Source organism: Malaclemys terrapin, chromosome 3 (genome assembly GCF_027887155.1).
Source record: "Malaclemys terrapin pileata isolate rMalTer1 chromosome 3, rMalTer1.hap1, whole genome shotgun sequence".
Classification (NCBI taxonomy): Eukaryota; Metazoa; Chordata; order Testudines; family Emydidae; genus Malaclemys; species Malaclemys terrapin.
The window spans coordinates 126813466-126831906 of NC_071507.1; the positions used below are offsets into that span (position 1 = coordinate 126813466).

The following is an 18441-nucleotide window of genomic DNA, read 5'->3' on the forward strand; positions in this document are numbered from 1 at the left end:
GTATAATAATATAACATTGCCAGTGCACATTTAATAATGTCTATAAATGATGTCAGCCCCAGCCAGCATATATTGTGAACTAATAAAGATGAACTATGTTTCCATAAACAGACTAATTTTTCCCTGTGGGTGCTCCAGCCCCGAACCACCCACGGAGTCGGTGCCTGTGAACAGCTCCTGCAGGCAACTGTCTGCTGCCTTGGATCATATGCTGCTAGCCTGTGTGCTGGAATGGTTCCTGCTGAAGTAATCTCTGAGCAGTGTGGAAAAGCGTCCTACCACGGTAGAAGAAATAAGGCAGCCCTCCCCAGAAACCTACAGTAGAGGATTGCAAACTACCTGCAGGAAAGTTTCATTGAGATCTCTACGGAGGATTCACAGGACATCCCGGTGCACATAAACCAATTGTTCCACGGGGCCCCCTCTGCCTAACTTTAGAGGTGGGTGAGAAGCAGATAGCAACTCTACCTCTGTTGTTTGTTCCACTACTTTTTCTAGCAAAAGTAAAAAAAAAGAGTAAATCAAGAGATGTGTCCTGCTGGTTTGGGGGTTCCCTCCCAGTAATTTTAAAGCAAACAGCATACTTACCAGAGGTTCCTTCCCCTGCATCAGGCTTGACCATGCTGGACTGCAGGGACTATCTGGACAGTGCTGGAGTCAAAAACTTGTCCTGGGTCACCGTGCAGCTGGACCCCTGATTGCCTGCTCCTCATACTCCTCCTCCTCTTCCTCCTCCTTGCTGTTCACAGAAGGGGGGGGCTCCGACTCAGGCTCCTTCAAAGTATCCTCACAGTTCTTGGGGGTGGTGGTGGGGTCTTGTCTGAGGATGGCATGCAGCTCTTTGTAAAAGTGGCGGATCTGCAGTTCCACACTAGAATGATTGTTAGCCTCCCTTGCCTTCTGGTACACCTGCCGCAGCTCCTTTGGCTTTCATGCAGAACTGCTTCCTGGTCCCTCTTGTAGATCTTTTCCTCCATGCCCCAAGCAACCTGCTTGTAGATGTCAATGTTTATGTGGCTGGAACTGAGCTGTGTCTGCACAGCCTCCCACAGACCCAAGCGATCCAGCACCTCCTGTGTACTCCAGGCAGTAGTGTGTCTGAAGCGTATAGCCGGCATGGTCAGCTGAGTAGTTGCTAGATGAGCACTTCAAGATGGGCAACCACAACCAGAAAATGGAATTTCAAAAATTAATGGGGCTTTATAGGGGAGGGGTGGTTCCATGCCAGCTGGTAGCTGGGCAGCGGAGTTCACAATGGTGACCAGAGTGGTCAGGGTGGTGTATTGTGGAACATGTCCCAGAGGCCACTAGCATTCAGTGTAAATAACACAGTGTGTCAGCCTAACTACACTGACCTTGACTCTGTACTGCTCGGGGAGGCAGTGTTAAGTCAGTGTAATGGGGCAGCTACGTCAGCGGGAGCGAACTTTAAATGTAAATGCATACACAGCTATGTCGATGTAAGCTGCCTTGCATCGACTTAACTGTGTAGACCAATGAGACATAACCATCATAAAAACATGAGCAACATGGCACCTCACCTGCTGCTTTTCCTTACTACCATTTATACTAGCATGAAGGCCGTGGTCCAAGTATCAGAGCACATGCCTACCTTTAATATAACTGTGATAGGTTGGTCTGCCCTCTTAAGGGTAGTGGTGTCTAATGGTCAGCTCACCCCATTGTGTGGCTTGGCCCTTTAAGGTTTGAAATGTCCTATATATTTAGGGACCTTGGGGTTATTGATAAAATGGTCCTGGGAATAAGTGGTGCTTGGGAGAAAATCTTGACACTGTATCTTTAAAGGCCTGGGGCCAGGAGGCTGATTCCTCTCTCCCTCAATAAACTGAGCAGGGAGAAGGGAACAGCATAAATGCTGCCCCCTGCTTCATAGTAGGACAGATACCAGCTGTTGTGAGATGCTACCAGTGTGGTGCTTCTGCTTTCTCCTGTTGATATCACTCGGCTGCGTGCGTGTGTTCCCTCTTTGTGCTGCCCCAGCTCTGCGCAGATAGCTGACACAGCAGACCCGACGAGAACCCCCAATAACCACAGAGTCTAGTAAGATGCAAAGTCACTTCGACTAGGTTTATTGCGATCTTGGACACAATGGCAGTTCCCCGTAGATTACTTAGTCTACCGGGCATACTACGAGAAAGTGCCTCTTGGCAAGGACCCGGCTCAGTGGTGGGACTTTCCACTGCCCCCATGGCCAGACAAAGACACCACCCCAGGGATACATTTTTATACATGGGTACAAACAACTTACACATCACTCCTGACGTATTAAGGTGCAACCCCTTCATGTAGTAAGGTACAACCCCTCTACGTAGTAAGGTGCCTCCTCTCACCTTGTACATGTTGGTTCGATCAAAACAACTCTATTCATCATTTTACCCTTTTGCCCCTGTCATTGGGATGGGTCGGCCTGTTCCATGTTATCTGTGGAATGTTCCCATGTGGTATGTCTTGATACCATGTTTCTACTTTAACTTTGCTAAGTGAATATATATTTATGCAACATCAGCCCTTTCCTTGCCAGCTTCTGTGAGCAGGGCCTGCCTCTGGCTCACAGCTTAACTTTGCTTTATGTTAGGAAAGTCTTGACCATTACTTTAGTTCAGGCCTTAGGCCTCATACCAGGCCTCTGATACCAAGGTTTATCTCTCAGGGCCTCCTCTTACTACACCAGCAGGAGAAACCTGAGGATTAACTGAGGAAAAGGGCTAGCTGAGGAAGAAGCTGGCTAAATTATAACCCAGCTCCAGGAGGAGTACTGGGACAACTAACAAAGTAAGCCACACTTTGTAGAAAAAATTAATAAATCAAACCCCACAAAGGGGGTTCAGGTTTTTGAACCAACTCGAGTCTGGTAATTATTGAAAGAACCCAAGGGAGTGGTGAGTGAGATAAAGTGGAGTACTACAAGGGGGCATGTTGGAGACACTTGCCCCTCTACCAATGCAAGAGCAATGTAGTATCATCCAGACAGAAAAGCTTAGCAGTCAAAGAAATTCCCCTAAATATGTTATAAAGGCAAAGAGAAGGTGGGTCAAGTTCAGAGGCGAGTCTAAGTAAATCTAGAGAAAGTCTAAGTTGAGGTAACTTACATCTTTGTCACCCAAATACAGACAATATTAATAGCAGCTTAGACTTCCTTCCATTTACTTACACTAATTTGCTGAGGTGTAAGTAGGTTTAAGATAGTCTTACTGAATCTATAGAAATTTCGGTCTAAGGGACTATGAAGAAGTCTAACTTACACTATCATACATGTAACTTCTAAATCTGCTGCAGTGAATTTGAGAGTCAATAAGGAGGCTCCAGAGTGAAGACCTGCAAGGGGAAAGAGAAGTGTTGTCTTTCCATCATAGATGGCCTCCTTATCATAGTATCTGAGCATGTCACAATCTTTAATGCATTTAGTCTCACAACACCCTGTGAGGTAGGGAGAACGCTATTATCTCCATTTTATAGACAGGGAACTGGGGTACAGAGACAATAAGTGATTTGCTCAAGGTCAGACAGAAAGTTTGTGGTAGAGCAGGGAATTGAACCTAGGTCTTCCCAGTGAATGCCATAACCACTGAACCATCTTTGCGCTCATTGTCAATCTCTACGCCCTTCCAAGAATCTGCTTATTATATTTCTCTGGTCTGTCCTTCTCAGTCTATGTTAAATTTTCCAAGAGCTCTGAACTCAAGAGCAAGAGCCTTGTTTGGCCTCAGGAACACCATTCTTGGTGTGATTTATCTGATTCCATCCCCATGCTTCCTAGGAGATAGAGTTTGTCACAAAAAAAGCAGAACAGGAGTGGGACTCCCAACTGAGGGTAGCCAACTATTTGGATTCCAACAGTCAAGAGAACTAGATAAAATGATGTGATATAAAAGGACAGTGGGAATGAAGGAAGGAATCATCAACCATAATGTGTGCTTCTAGGTTATTTGCATAGCTGACTGCTAGCCCCTTGCTTGTCCTCCTTTGTTGGGGGACATGGATCAGCGTTCACGTTGCACTCCCCGTCAGTACCTGGCCCAGGCTGGGGAAGCTAATGATCCAACCTGCGGACCTAATTCAGTGATGAATCCTGGTCCCGTGCCACCTGAGGCACGATGCGCATACACTTAGGAGAAGTGGTCAATGGGTTCATTGCAAAACTGACTTCCCTTCTTTTCTCTGTGTTGAAGTGTGGAGAGTGTCTGCAGTGCCCTCTGCAGGCTCTGCTGATTGTCCTTCCGGCATAGCAGAACCACACCCAACAAGCAGATTTGGGCTTCAGGAGTGTTGCCCTCTGAGTACTTCGTGTGGGGAAAAAAGCTGAGATAATTTCACAGTCATCCTAGAAACATGTAGGAAATACTTTTGATTACCACAGACACATCAGACTGTTTTTACTGATATACAGGTTTGTGACATCAATTTCCCATAAATTACTTCTGAGGTAAATTTCTGCATTTCATGGAAAAGAGAAGTCATTTTCATTGTGCACTGATCAATAATAATAAGACTGTTTACAAGCTGTACTTTAGTGCCTTCGTTTGCATTTTTGCTAGAAAGCAAAGTATGTCCTTAATGCAATTACTAATTTTTAAATAATTATTATGATATTGAAAATAGTAACAATGATTAAAGTGTATTTTCTAACATACTATTTTAAAATCGTGTGGTTGTTCAAATCACATTTTCTGTGCTATATATACCTAGTTTAGTAGTGATCTAAAATGCCATTTTTATCACATCTTTAAAGAGTTGATTTTAGTGTATTTCCTTTTTACTCTGCCTTTATTGAGCACTGACTGGTTTTGACTCATTCTAGCATGGTATATACATCAACACCTGTGCCCATTTAGCAATGAATTTCAGTACAAATCACAGTGAATTGAACAGATATCTCAAAGAAGCATTACAATTGTTGCAATATTTTTAGAAACTCAAACAAGGAAATAAACAACTTCAGTAAAAGTAATTTAAATAACAAATAACTTATCTTTATAAACTGCTTCTCTCCTTGAGAACAAAGAATAAACAAGGAGACAAGCCTTTTTTCCTTCCATTATTAACTCAGATCACAATACGAATGGGTGAAATGTCAAGAATAATTGGAGAAAATCGCAGCATAATCTTCAGCAAAAACATGTGATTTATTTAAATTGTCACTGCTTTTCTTAATAGATCCTCTGTTTAACCTTGTTATCCAAGACAGCATGTAAAAAAAGGCACATTTTGATTTGTTCTGAAATTGTCAACTTAAAGGCATGTACTCACTCTACTGTTGTGTTGTGAACCATAATCTAGGACACCTTCACATTGTGAAACATCAATATATTGTATTGTGACCCTGAGGTGCTGCAATTACACCGGTGCATGCCTCCCAAAACAGTATTTTTCCATTCACGAAAGAGTATTTTGCCATTCACGGTCATGGAGATTCTCTTGGCTAAGACCATGTAATGGGTACTGTAACGAGAGACTTTGCTTTGAATGTTCTGAGATACCTTGCAGCACCTTAATAGAAGCTTGCAGAAAAATCTTGGACAGGGTTTAAAAACACCGTAAAACTCACTTCTCCCCATTAATATAATTAAGGTAGTGACAATATCAGGACACTTTGACTTGCATAAAACAGCAGTTAATTTTAAGATTAAGACTTTAGATAAATAGTAATTAGTGATAGTTTAAAATTAGAAATCCAAAATGGTGAACACAATAATCCTATATGAAAGATACAGGGTTAGGGTATGGAAAGTTCCAGCAACTCAGAGGGAGGAACTTGGCTATCTTAAAATAGGTTAGAGGGAGGAGCTCTACCCAACATGCCATGGGGGTGGGGAGGAGCTTTACTATCTAAAAATAGGAATGATGCAATAGGAAGGATCTAGAATTATGCTAATATCTGGAAGCTGATTGGCTGAAATAAGCTGACCTTGAGCGAGCAACCAGTATATAAGGCTGACAGCCAGCAGACTTAGTTGTGGGGGCTTGTGAAGATCAAAAGCCTTAAGAAGCAGCTGCTGCTGAGACAACTGCAGCAGCATCATCTTAAGAAGATTCTGGAAAGCAGCTACTAGCACCAGCACCTCCTAGAAGGCAGCAGCTTTAGAATATAGTCACTACGGAAGCCTCTAAAGCAGACAGCTTGAGGGAGATGGCGGCGGCGGCAGCAGCAGCTTTAGCTTTAATTGCCACTACAGAGTCAGTTCCTTCAAGACAAACAGCTACTTCAACTCCGTGGAGACAGTACCAGCTATCATTTCTGGTGCCAACCCCACCCAACTGACAGAACAGAAGGACCCCTGAGACGAGACAGAGGGAATTGAGAAGAAAGAGTGTAAGTCTGACTTTACCATCTCCTGTTAGAGGATGTCTGGATGTGCCTGTTAATAAAGCTGAATGCCTGTATTTAAGTGAGCTCCATCCCACCTGTCCTGCAACTGGCTGATCACTGCTCACAGGATGTCAGTATTAAGCAAAGGACACTAACCCTTTTGTGTATGAAGGGTCTCTATATGCCTATTACAGTGTAACTGCTATATGGTCTGTGTATCCTGCATATTCTCTTTTTGTTTTTTGTTTGCACTGCTTTATTATACGATTTTTAAATGTAATTCTATTGTGTTTTACTATGTTCTATGTATTCTTTCTTGCTTTATTAGATACATTTGTAACCACTTATTTCTTCTAAATAAATATTATTTTGTTTTCTAAGAATTACTGCTTGTGTGTCCATCCTTGAGCAGAAGGTTGTATCCGTATCCTTCCAAGGGTTAGCAAGATTAGCTTGCTCTGGGAAGCCCTCTGTGGGCCAGAGACAAGCCCCCTGGCAATTCCTCTAGGGCGGACCACTATTTATTACCTCTTTGGATAAAGCAAATTGTGTAGTCATAGGCAAACCATCATTGGCGTGCCTGAGATCTAAATGTTGGGGTAACAGTACAGGTATATTCTTACCTGCAGTATTTTGGTATACCTCAGCCATACCTGCTTGTCCCTCTCTGTTCAATTTCAAAGAATGGGATTCTAAGTGGGCAAAATGTAGGTCACCATTAAGGGGCTATTCCCAGGTTTAAAATCATGGGACAGATTCACTCTTGCTTGCCTGTGGAGGTATAAATTATACCTCTCTGTGCCAGCCTGATCCACTGACCCCCAAAGGGGACTGGCCTGAGTGTGGTGTGGCAGCATGATCTCCACGTGACCTCTTCTGGGTTTCTGCAGGAGGAGAGCAGCTTATTTGCGCTTGAGGCTCCATGGCAGCTTCACCAATGGAAGCTGATCTGGCCATGCCCCCTTTCTGTCTAGTACTTCTCCCATTTTGGGCTGTGCTGTATGCCTGTTGGCAATTTGGTAGAAGGGAATTTGTAGTTGCTTTTCACTACTGCAGCTTCCTCCAGAGGACATCCTGTTGCTGCGGTCCTGTGTCTATGTTTATGCCAGCAGAATCTGGGGTAAATCTGGGCTGATTTTAGCCAAATATATTCTAGAAAGAAATCAAATATTCTTACTAATCTGTAAAAACAACAAAGAGTCTGGTGGCACCTTAAAGACTAACAGATTTATTTGGGCATAAGCTTTCGTGAGTAAAAACCTCACTTCTTCGGATGCATAGAGTGAAAGCTTACTAATCTGTGTTGCTTATGATACTTAGATTAATAAGAATTTTACAAGTCTAGTTGACTTTTCACTATTTAGGCTGTTTTGTTTACGTCTTCCATTTCACTTGGCTTGGGCAGTAAAACTTGTCAGAGCTGTCCCTAAACAGTGAGCAGGAACTTTGTGGTATTTTCTGGGAGGAACAAGTAAACCACTGCAGCTTTAACACTTTGATGTCCTGTCCACAATGGCACTGCAAAGGTGAAGGATGTAATGGTGCTTAGCTTTAGTCAAAGCCAGTGCCTCACAGTAGTGGTATGAATGCCTCTGGATTGTTGGAAGAAGATTTATGTGTGGACAGGAAGCACTTCATAGTCATGCTTTTATATGTAAGCAGGGTCTGAATGAACTCTACCCTGACAGTTAATTGGGGAGGAGGAGCGACTTCAGAAGCAAACTGTATTTACATGAACACACCTACTCTGCATATGTGTCTAGCAGACAGGAGCTGTGTAGCTCCAAGTGATCAGCTTTGGCTGGTATTGAGTTACAAATCACTTTAGTACTGAATGCAGGGGTAGTGAAATATTGTTAGCAATGTTATCTTCATTGTATGAGTAAAGGGGGAACAGAACTAAGCAAGGGACTCAAATGCCAGCCCCCTGTGAAAGTAAAGGGGTGGGGGACAGGTGTCCCAGCCAGGAGGTGTGGACTCTCCCAAAGGGTCCCTGGTCTATTCCTCCCCACTGCTCAAAGATAGAGCTCAATAGGCTTCATTAGGAGCCTTTTCTTATTTTAAGTACTCAATAAGAGCTTAAATCATTTGTGGTGGGGCTGTGTTTCTGCCTAGCCTGCTGAGAGCTAAAAATCATTAAGACTGACATACAGAGGTCACAGCAGAGAGACAGGTGGCAGCAGAAGGTGACTGCAGGAGGCCGGCAAAAGTGGCAAGCAGTGGCAGCCAGGCAGTGAGGAACAGCAGCCAGCGGGGTGGCCAGGCGGTGAGGAACTGAGGCTGGAGGGGCGGCTAGCCAGAGCAAGTGCTCAGATAGTGGAGCAAGCTAGGTACCTTCTTCCGCTAGTGGGGGGTGAAATCACACACATGCACTTTTGAACCCAGAGTCCTCACTGATTAAGGACAACCACAGTGAGTGGGGCATGGTAAGGGAGCAGAGAGAGGCACAGTAAAGGAACTCTTGGTTGTAGAACTCAAGAATATGAGGAAGAAGACTCTGCCCCATGCACTCAGGGGTGGGTATCCTGCTCACAGTTTTGTTTATGAAGCTTGCTTGCAGCACTTTCCCTAATTAATGTCAGGTGACTTCTCTCCTTTCATTAAAAGTTGTTTTTGTTTTTTGTTTTATTTTGTTTTCTACACTCAGAGTCTGCTTGCAAGTGGGGTGGTGTTTAATTTTCCCAGGTTACTGGGTGGGGGCTCGAGCTGGTTCTATGCTCTATTGTTGAAAAGGAATCGCTAGATATTGAACCTGGTCCTAGTTGCTGCTGGCTCCACCTGACAGAAGGGTTACATATATAGACTAGTCAAATTAGACACCTTAGACCTCCTTAAATCCAATTTATCAATGTGCAAGAGTCTAATTTGGTGTAATTTACACATCAGAGTCAGAAGGTTAAAGTAGAGCCTAGAGCACATCCTGGAGGAGACATCTGGGAGAGAGAGGTGGAGATATGAGAATGGATCAAGTGAGAGAAGTAAGGGATAGAGACGTAGATTTGGGAATTCATCCTGTGGGAATGGATGAGGTTGAGTGAATACAGGTTTTTTTTTTTTTTTTTTCTAATTTTATAGTCCCTGTGTCTGTTAGTTCAATTATTTTTTTTCTTTGAAAGATGAGGACAGGATAAGGGCATTCAAACCTTATGCCTCCGAGCATTTGCTGTCTAGTGCAGGGATCGAGAACTCATTTTTCCACGACACTGTGCAATCAATTCAGTGTATTATGCTTTTTTTTTGGTCTTCCTCTGAGTCAGCATTCTCCATGATTGTGAAGAATCCTCAGCCAAATGTGTCATCTTGGGCAGCTGTCAGAATGCTGGAGAATCCTGAGTGGCTAATAAAGAAGTTTGGTTTCCTTTCTTATTAAATGTGACTGGATTGTTGTCTCTCCCCCACCCCACACACACACTTTTTTTTTTTTTTTTTTTAAGACTACTACTGTAAAAACACATTGCGGGGATTAATTATATATTAATACATAATATTAGGGATATTATGGTATAAGTTTCCTCTTGTATGTATGCCAAGGCAGCTTAGTTTCTGTGTAAAGTAAGTAATAATGTAGCAAATCGGGGTTTCATGGTTCCACTCTAAAGTCTTCTTTTCTCCTAGATAACTGGTGCATCTACAAACACAGCCGATCATACCCTAGACCTGAATTGTGGACCAGATGTGGAGACTGTGAACACAAAAAACATTTCTCTTCTCCTGGAATGACCACTACCTTCTCCAAGCTGATATGAGAACCCTTCTAGTTTCCAGACAAGAAGAAGCAACCATAAATAGTTCATCCTCAGAAGCTCATGGATCTAATCAAATTCAAAAACATCCTGGTGGATAAATTCAATCCACTGAAAAATTAGAGAATAGAAATCCTAGCTAATCACTTTTACCACTCACTTACCCTAAGCACTGACACACTGGTACTGAAGCATTCACTCCCTCCCAATTGTCTTCACAGTTCTCAGAAGACCTGTGTCAGAAGAAGCAGGAAAAAAAGAAAACTTGAGTATCAGTCCAAAGACAGAGTGTAAAGAAGAAAGCTGTTGAGTTCTTATCTGTTGTCAGAATTCAATTGTAAGAGGGGACAGTTTATTTTCCTGATTTATCATACACAAAAATATTAGATGCCACTTTTTTTTTTTAATTGAATGGAGAGAGAAACCAGATCTTTAAAAAAGGAAAGAAGGAGAATCCTGGGAACTACAGACCAGTCAGCCTCACCTCAGTCCCTGGAACAATCATGGAGCAGGTCCTCAAGGAGGAGAGGAAGTTGATCAGGAACAGTCAATATGGATTCATCAAGGACAAGTCATGCCTGACCAACCTGATTGCCTTCTATGATAAGATAATTGGCTCTGTGGATACGGGAAAAGTGGTGGACGTGATATACCTTGAATTTAGCAAAGCTTTTGATACAGTCTCCCACAGTATTCTTGTTAGCAAGTTAAAGAAGTGTGGATTGGATAAATGGACTATAAGATGGATAGAAACCTGGCTAGATCGTCAGGCTCAATGGGTAGTGATCAATGGTTCGATGTCTGGTTGGCAGCTGGTATCAAGGGGAGTGCCCCAGGGGTTGGTCCTCGGGTCAGTTTTGTTCAACATCTTCATTAATGATCTGGATGATGGGATGGATTGCACCCTCAGCAAGTTCACGGATGACACTAAGGTCGGGGGAGAGGTAGATCTGATCGAGGATAGGGTCCAGAGTGACCTAGACAAACTGGAGGATTGGGCCAAAAGAAATCTGAGGTTCAACAAGGAGAATGCAGAGTCCTGCACTTAGGACAGAAGAATCCCAGGCACTGCTACAGGCTGGAGACCAAGTGGCTAAGCGGCAGTTCTGCAGAAAAGGACCTGGAGATTACAGTGGACAAGAAGCTTGATATAAGTCACCGGTATGCCCTTGTTGCCAAGAAGGCTAATGGCATTTTGGGCTGCATTAGTAGGAGCATTGCCAGCAGATTGAGGAAAGTGATTATTCCCCTCTATTCGGCACTGTTGAGACCACAGCTGGAGTATTATGTCCAGTTTTGGGCCCCCCACTACTGCTGCAGGGGGGACATGGTGGCCTGGCCAATGGAAGCTGCAGAGCTGGTGCTTGGGGCGATGCCTGTGCTACAGGCAAAGGCAGCACCCCGTGTCCTCTCAGAACAGGATGCAGAGATAAAATTTCTTGACATCTTAAATGACTGCTTCTTGGAGCAGCTAGTCCTGGAACCCACAAGAGGAGAGGCAATTCTTGATTTAGGCCTAAGTGGAGCACAGGATCTGGTCCAAGAGGTGAATATAGCTTTACCAAGAGGTAAATTTAGCATCCCTGTGGTGGGGAAAATACCGCAGCAGCCCAATTTATCATTTAATTTCAAAAAGGGGAACTACACAAAAATGAAGAAGCTAGTGAAACAAAAATTAAAAGGTACAGTGCCCAAAGTGAAATCCCTGCAAGCTGCATGGAAATTTTTTAAAGATACGATAATAGAGGCTCAACTTAAATATATACCCCAAATTAAAAAACATAGTAAGAGAACCAAAAAAGTGCCACCATGGCTAAACAACAAAGTAAAAGAAGCAGGAAGAGGCAAAAACTCATCCTTTAAAAAGTGGAAGTTAAATCCTACTGAGGAAACTAGAAAGCAACATAACCTCTGGCAAATGAAATAAAAATATAATTAGGAAGCAGGAGCATAGCTGGGGGGAGCAGGGGGAGCAGCTGCTCCCCCACTGGGCATATTCACCAAAGGTGGCGCCTTGCCGCTGCCATCTCTCGGTGCTCTGGGGCTGGAGGGAGTGCCCCCGGGGAAAGCCCAGGCCAGCCCAGCTCCCCGAGCCCCCACCCAGCTCACCTCCGCGCCGCCGCCTCCTCTTCCTCCCCTGAGCGCCGTGTTCTGCTTCTCCCCTGCCCCGGCTCCCAGCGCTTGCCCCGCGAAACTGATTTGCGGCAAGCCGGGGGGCGGGCGGGCGGGGAATGCAGTGTGCTGGGGAACAGGCGGGGCAAGGGCAGGGATTTGGGGAGGAGTCCAATAGGGGCAGGGAGGGGGCAGAATCGGGCAGGGCAGGGATTTGGGGAGAAGTCCAATAGGGGCAGGGAGGGGGCAGAGTCGGGGCAGAATCAGGGCAGGGTTGTTCTTCGGAGGCGGGCCCTTGACTCACTCCAGGTCTTCGGCGGCACATTGGTGGTGGCCCTGCAGAGCCGCCAAAGATCTGGAGCCAGTGAAGGGCCTGCCACCAAAGACCAGTGAGTACAAGCCCCCTGCCCCCGCTCAGAACCCGCAACCCATCAACCCCCGCCCCTTGTCCCCTGACCACTCCCTTCCGAGACACCCCAGGACCGCCCCCTCTACCCAACCCCCCCCCCCCCCGACCACCCCCCTCAGAACCTCCGCTCCCTGTCCCTTATCCAACCCCTCCTCCCAGCCCCGGGCCGCCCCCTTACTATGCCGCTCAGGGTAGCGTGTATGGACGCCGCATGGCCCACTGGAGCTCGCAGCCCCACCCCCTTACCATGCCGTGCAAAGTGACAGGAGCTGCAGAGCTGCCCTGGAGCGGTCCAGAGCGCTGGTGGCACGGCATGCTGAGGCTCTGTGAGGAGGGGAAGGCAGGGGAGCCTCCCCAGCCAGGAGCTCAGGTGGGCCAGATGTCGCCCGCGGGCCGGTGTAACAACACAAAAACCTCCCTCTCCCAATTGCCCACCTCTTTAACAACCGGTTCTAAACCAGCTTCTAAATTTAACAACTGGTTCAGGCGAACCGGCTCCAGCTCACCACTGGATACAGGTGCCTCCAAATAATTTTTGAGCGGTGTCATTTTCTTCTGGACAAGCCTCTGACACCCCCTCCATGCACTTGATACTCAAGTTTTCCTTGGGATTTGGAGTGGGGGCTGAAGGAGGGGGAACGATGACCCCTGGGGTTTGTTTCAGCAACAGTAATGAGTGGGGGGCAGGCAGAGCTGTAGGAGAGAGATCTTTATTGGGCACGCTAAGGCTGCAGAGTTTGTGTGAGGTGTCTGGCCCCCGCTTGCATCCCTGAGCCCCTGGTGACACAGCGAACTAGGTCCTCCAGAAACATGGCCCTCTTTGGCCCAGGTCAGGGGAGATGCTGCTGTCTGGGGTCTGGACTAGAACAGTTCAGAAGCGTTCTGCCGTGGCAGGATGTGTGTTATAGGAGCAGTCAGAGACCGTAACAAAGAGCTGGACCCCCAGTATAGTCACGTGGAAAGAGACTGAGCCTGCAATCTATATGGGCAAGACAGGCCCAGGTTGGGAGGGGAAACAGAGGCACGGAGAGGGGAAGTGACTTGCCCAAAGCCACTTAATGGGTCAGTGGCAGAGCTCAGATTAGGGACCAGCTCTCCTGATTCCCAAGTCCAGTGCCCCATCTACTAGACCCATGCCACCTCCCACATACGTATTGGGTTTGATCCCTTCTTGTTCCACACATTCAGGTCACCTTTATGGAAGGGGGCCTATACGGTCTGAAAAAACCCTTCTGGTATTAGGAAGGTAGCTCCTGGAGGCTCCAGCTAGATGAGGGCCCATTGTGCTAGTAAGAGACAGTCACCTCACTCCAAATAAACAGAGGATGGAGTATTATCCCCATTTTACAGACAGGGAACTGAGGCCCAGGGAGATTAAGTGACTCATCCAAGATCCCCCCAGGGAGTCTGTGGCAGAGGCAGGAACTGAACCTACATCTCCCAAGACCCAGTCTGTTGCCTTATCTAGAAGCCCATCCTCTAAGCTGCAGATGCCCCCTAAAGAATGGGAAATGCTCCAGAGCTCATGTCTGTGCCCCATGCTTTCCAAGATGGCAGCTGAGTTTTCTCTAGCAGCAGCAGCAGGATTGGCTGCTTTAAATGCTATATTCACAATACCCCCTACCCCAGAGATTGTACCCTGGACCTGTAGCCCCACAAGTACCAACCCCCTTGAGCCAAGGGAATTACCTCATTGGCTGTGAGTAAGTGGAACCAGCCACTAGGGGGCACCACACTCCCACAGCCTACCCAATGGTTACACCCATAGATGAGTGAATCTGATTCCCCCCCCTTCACTAAAAATACATCCAGGATCAGCCCCCTCCCCCACGCCAGCACAGAAGATGGCCTGGTCCCCACTGAATCCATCTCACATATCATGCAGTCCCCCTGCATATCTGGGTTGGTGGGGTGTTCCCCAGCACCCCTCACCACAGGTTCGTTTATGCACAATATAGGCTCCAGCAATAAAACCCAGACACCTAATTTGACCCTCAAGCATCTCTCTTGCCTCTCTGCACTAAGCCTTCAGCCACTTGGAATTGCTCACGGCCTTCCTGAATGGGTTTGTAGTTGATATTCTGCACATGTCATTGGTAATAACTTTGTCTGATCTTTTGAAGACATTTTGCTGCAATAAATGGAACTTGGGAGGGGTTTTTTAATTTTTTTTTTTTTTTAATTATTATTTGGACTGAATGGTGCACTGGAGAGAGGTGATGGATTGATGGCTCTGGTACCTAGAGTCACCTCTGTTCCTGTAGAACAGGAGAGCAGCAGGGCCGGCCTCCCCTCCCCATGATTCCCCAGTGATAGGTTCTGTAGATAAATCTCTGATAATTTTCATAAGACTTTACAGTGTGCCTCTTCATATAACCTTGTAGTGGGTCTACCCAAGTTTGACTTTGGTTTTCATGAAACTTTGTATCAAAGCCTTATATAGAAACCTTGTACTGATGAGCCTTGGTATATGGAAACTTTGTATCAAAGCCTCATATAGAAACTTTGCATTGAACCTTGGTATAATGTTATAGCCCCTAAGGATAGAATAAGATAAAAGAAAAATGTCCCTTTACTAAGAATAGACTAAGATTTCTCCTCACCCCTTAATCAATTGCTCTGTTGAATGAATGAGGTGTGAATGAGTGAGGTGTGGAAGACAGCACCTCCAGACAGCTGCAACAGTTGGAGGGGGGATGGAAGCCAGACCCAAGGACAATAAAACTTGTCAAGTGGACTCACGTACTTGTAAAACAATATCATTCTTGTGTTTTTATTTTAAGTACAAAATAAATATGTATAACGAATTTAAAAGAATGTAATTAGTAATTTGATATGTCAAGTGGCGCCTTTTTTTATGTGTTCGCTCCCCCGATGTTAGAACCTGGCTACGCCACTGTTAGGAAGGCCAAAAAAGAATTTGAAGAACAACTAGCCAAAGACTCAAAAAGTAATAAAACATTTTTTGCTAAGTACATCGGAAGCAAGAAGTCTGCTAAACAACAAGCGAGGCCACTGGAAGATCAAGATGCTAAAGGAGCACTCAAGGATGATAAGGCCATTGCAGAGAAACTAAGTGAATTATTTGCATCAGTCTTCACGGCTGAGGATGTGAGGGAGATTCCCAAACCTGAGCCATTCTTTTTAGGTGACAAATCTGAGGAACTGTCCCAGATTGAGGTGTCATTAGAGGAGGTTTTGGAACAAATTGGTAAACTAAACAGTAATAAGTCACCAGGACCAGATGGTATTCACCCAAGAGTTCTGAAGGAACTCAAATGTGAAATTGCAGAACTACTAACTGTAGTGTGCAACCTATCATTTAAATCAGCTTCTGTTCCAAATGACTGGAGGATAGCTAATGTGACGCCAATTTTTAAAAAGGGCTTCAGAGGTGATCCTGGCAAGTACAGGCCCGTAAGCCTGACTTCAGTACTGGGCAAACTGGTTGAATCTATAGTGAAGAACAAAATTGTCAGACACACAAGTTAACATAATATGTTGGGAAAGAGGCAACATGGTTTTTGTAAAAGGAAATCATGCCTCATCAATCTGCTCAAATTCTTTGAGGGGGTCAACAAGCACGTGGACAAGGGGGATCCAGTGGATAATAGTATATTTAGATTTTCAGTAAGCCTTTGCCAAGGTTCCTCACCAAAGGTTCTTAAGCAAAGTAAGCTGTCATGGGATAAGAGGGAAGGTCCTCTCATGGATTGGTAACTAGTTAAAAGATTGGAAACAAAGGGTAGGAATAAATGATCAGTTTTTAGAATGAAGAGAGGTAAATAGTGGTGTCCCCTGGGGACTGTTCTGGGACCAGTCCTATTCAACATATTCATAAATGATCTGGAAAAAGGGGTGAAGAGTGAGGTGGCAAAATTTGCAGATGATACAAAAGTACTCAAGATAGTTAAGTCCCAGGCAGACCGCGAAGAGCTACAAAAAGAGCTCTCAAAACTGGGTAACTGGCCAACAGAATGGCAGATGAAATTCAATGTTGATAAATGCAAAATAATGCATATTGGAAAACATAATCCCAACTATACATATAAAATGATGGGGTCTAAATTAGCTGTTACCAGTCAAGAAAGAGATCTTGGAGTGACTGTGGCTGAAAACATCCACTCAGTGTGCAGTGACAGTCAAAAAAGCAAACAGAATGTTGGGAATCATTAAGAAAGGCATAGAAAAGAAGGCAGAATATCATATTGTCTCTATATAAATCCATGGTACACCCACGTCTTGAATACTGTATGCTGATGTGGTCATCCCATATCAAAAAAGATATATTGGAATTGGAAAAGGTTCAGAAAAGGGCAACAATTATTAGGGGTATGGAACAGCTTCTGTATGAGGAGAGATTAATAAAACTTGGACTTTTCAGCTTGGAAAAGAGACGATTAAGGGGAGATGTGATTGAGGTCTATAAAATCATGACTGGGGTAGAGAAAATAGATAAGGAAGTGTTATTTACTTTTTCTGATAACACAAGAACTAGGGGGTCACCAAATTAAATTAATAGGCAACAGGTTTAAAACAAATAAAAGGAAGTATTTCTTCACACAACGCACAGTCAGCCTGTGGAATTACTTGCCAGAGTCTGTTGTGAAGGCCAAGACTATAACAGGGTTCAAAAAAGAACTAGATAAATTCATGGAGGATAGGTCCATCAATGGCTATTAGCCAGAATGGGCAGGGATGGTGTCCCTAGCTTCTGTTTACCTGACACTGGGAATGAGCGACAGGGGATGATGATTACCTCTTTTGTTCATTCCCTCTGGGGCATGTGTCATTGGCCACTTTGGAAAACAGGATACAGGGACAGATGGACCTTTAGTCTGACCCAGTATGGCTGTTTCTATGTTGGGCCCCTGCCCTAAGAGCTGGCGGGACATGTTGGCTGCTTCTGGGAGCCGCATAAAGCTGGTTGCTGTAGCCAACTGGACTTCTAGCGGCCTGGTCAGCAGTGCTTACCAGAGCCATCTTGGTCCCTTTTCAACCCAGCGTTCCAGTCCAAAACTGGGCGACTGGCAACCCTACCTATAAATGAAAAAGGAGAAGTGAATGAGGAGCCTGCAACTCCCCCTTTCCCACAAATGCAGAGACTATGAACTCAGTCCTAGGGCTAGTGAAGTTCCTATCAGTTTCCCCATAACTATCATTGGGCCTCAACTACTGATCTGGGCCTGCTCCCCCTGCCCCCCTTGCTTTTCATTTCCCTCTGCGAACGCGCCTATGAAGATAATTTTTTCAGAGTCTTGCCTGTTGCGCCCTTTCCCGGTGCAGCATGGGAGTTGTAGTTTTCTCATCCCTTTCTGTGCTAGCTCTGAGCGAGTTCGGCGGCAGCGAAAGGACTACAAGTCCCGGGATTCCCCGCGCGAGCGGTGGGCGCATCCGCTCGTGCCGGGCGGCGGGCGGGTCGCTGCGCGTAGCTCAGGAGTCAGCTGTTTGCCGGAGAATAAGAGGGCGAGAGGGGAGTGGGGTTGGCTCGCTAAGTCCCTGCTGTCTGCGAGGAGGGGCGGAGACCCGGCGCGGGCGGGCAGGGAAATGGCCGAAACCATCGCGGACACCAGGCGGCTCATGAGCAAACCGCAGAACCTGAACGACGCCTACGGGCCGCCCAGCAACTTCCTCGAGATCGACGTGAGCAACCCGCAGACCGTGGGGGTCGGCCGGGGCCGCTTCACCACCTACGAGATCAGGGTCAAGGTGAGGGGCGGATGGTCGCCGGGGGCTGCCAGCGGGCAGGGGGGGGCTGTTGCTGCCGCCCAGTGACCCCCCCCCGGGTTGCGTCTCCCCTCCCCCGCCGTGTGCGTGGGGTAACGTCTTCTCTGCCCCCTCCCACTCTA

The 18441-nt window shown here is 45.8% G+C and overlaps 1 protein-coding gene across 1 annotated transcript in view; it reads left to right on the forward strand.

The window, feature by feature from the left end:
- The first annotated feature begins 17986 nt into the window (after nt 1–17986).
- Nucleotides 17987–18441, forward strand: part of SNX3 (sorting nexin 3) — a 30907-nt gene continuing 30452 nt past the window's right edge. The window contains exon 1 of the mRNA XM_054023866.1: nt 17987–18301. Within this exon, the coding sequence (XP_053879841.1) occupies nt 18140–18301 (162 nt within the window). The 5' untranslated portion in view covers nt 17987–18139. The remainder of the gene's footprint in view (nt 18302–18441) is intronic.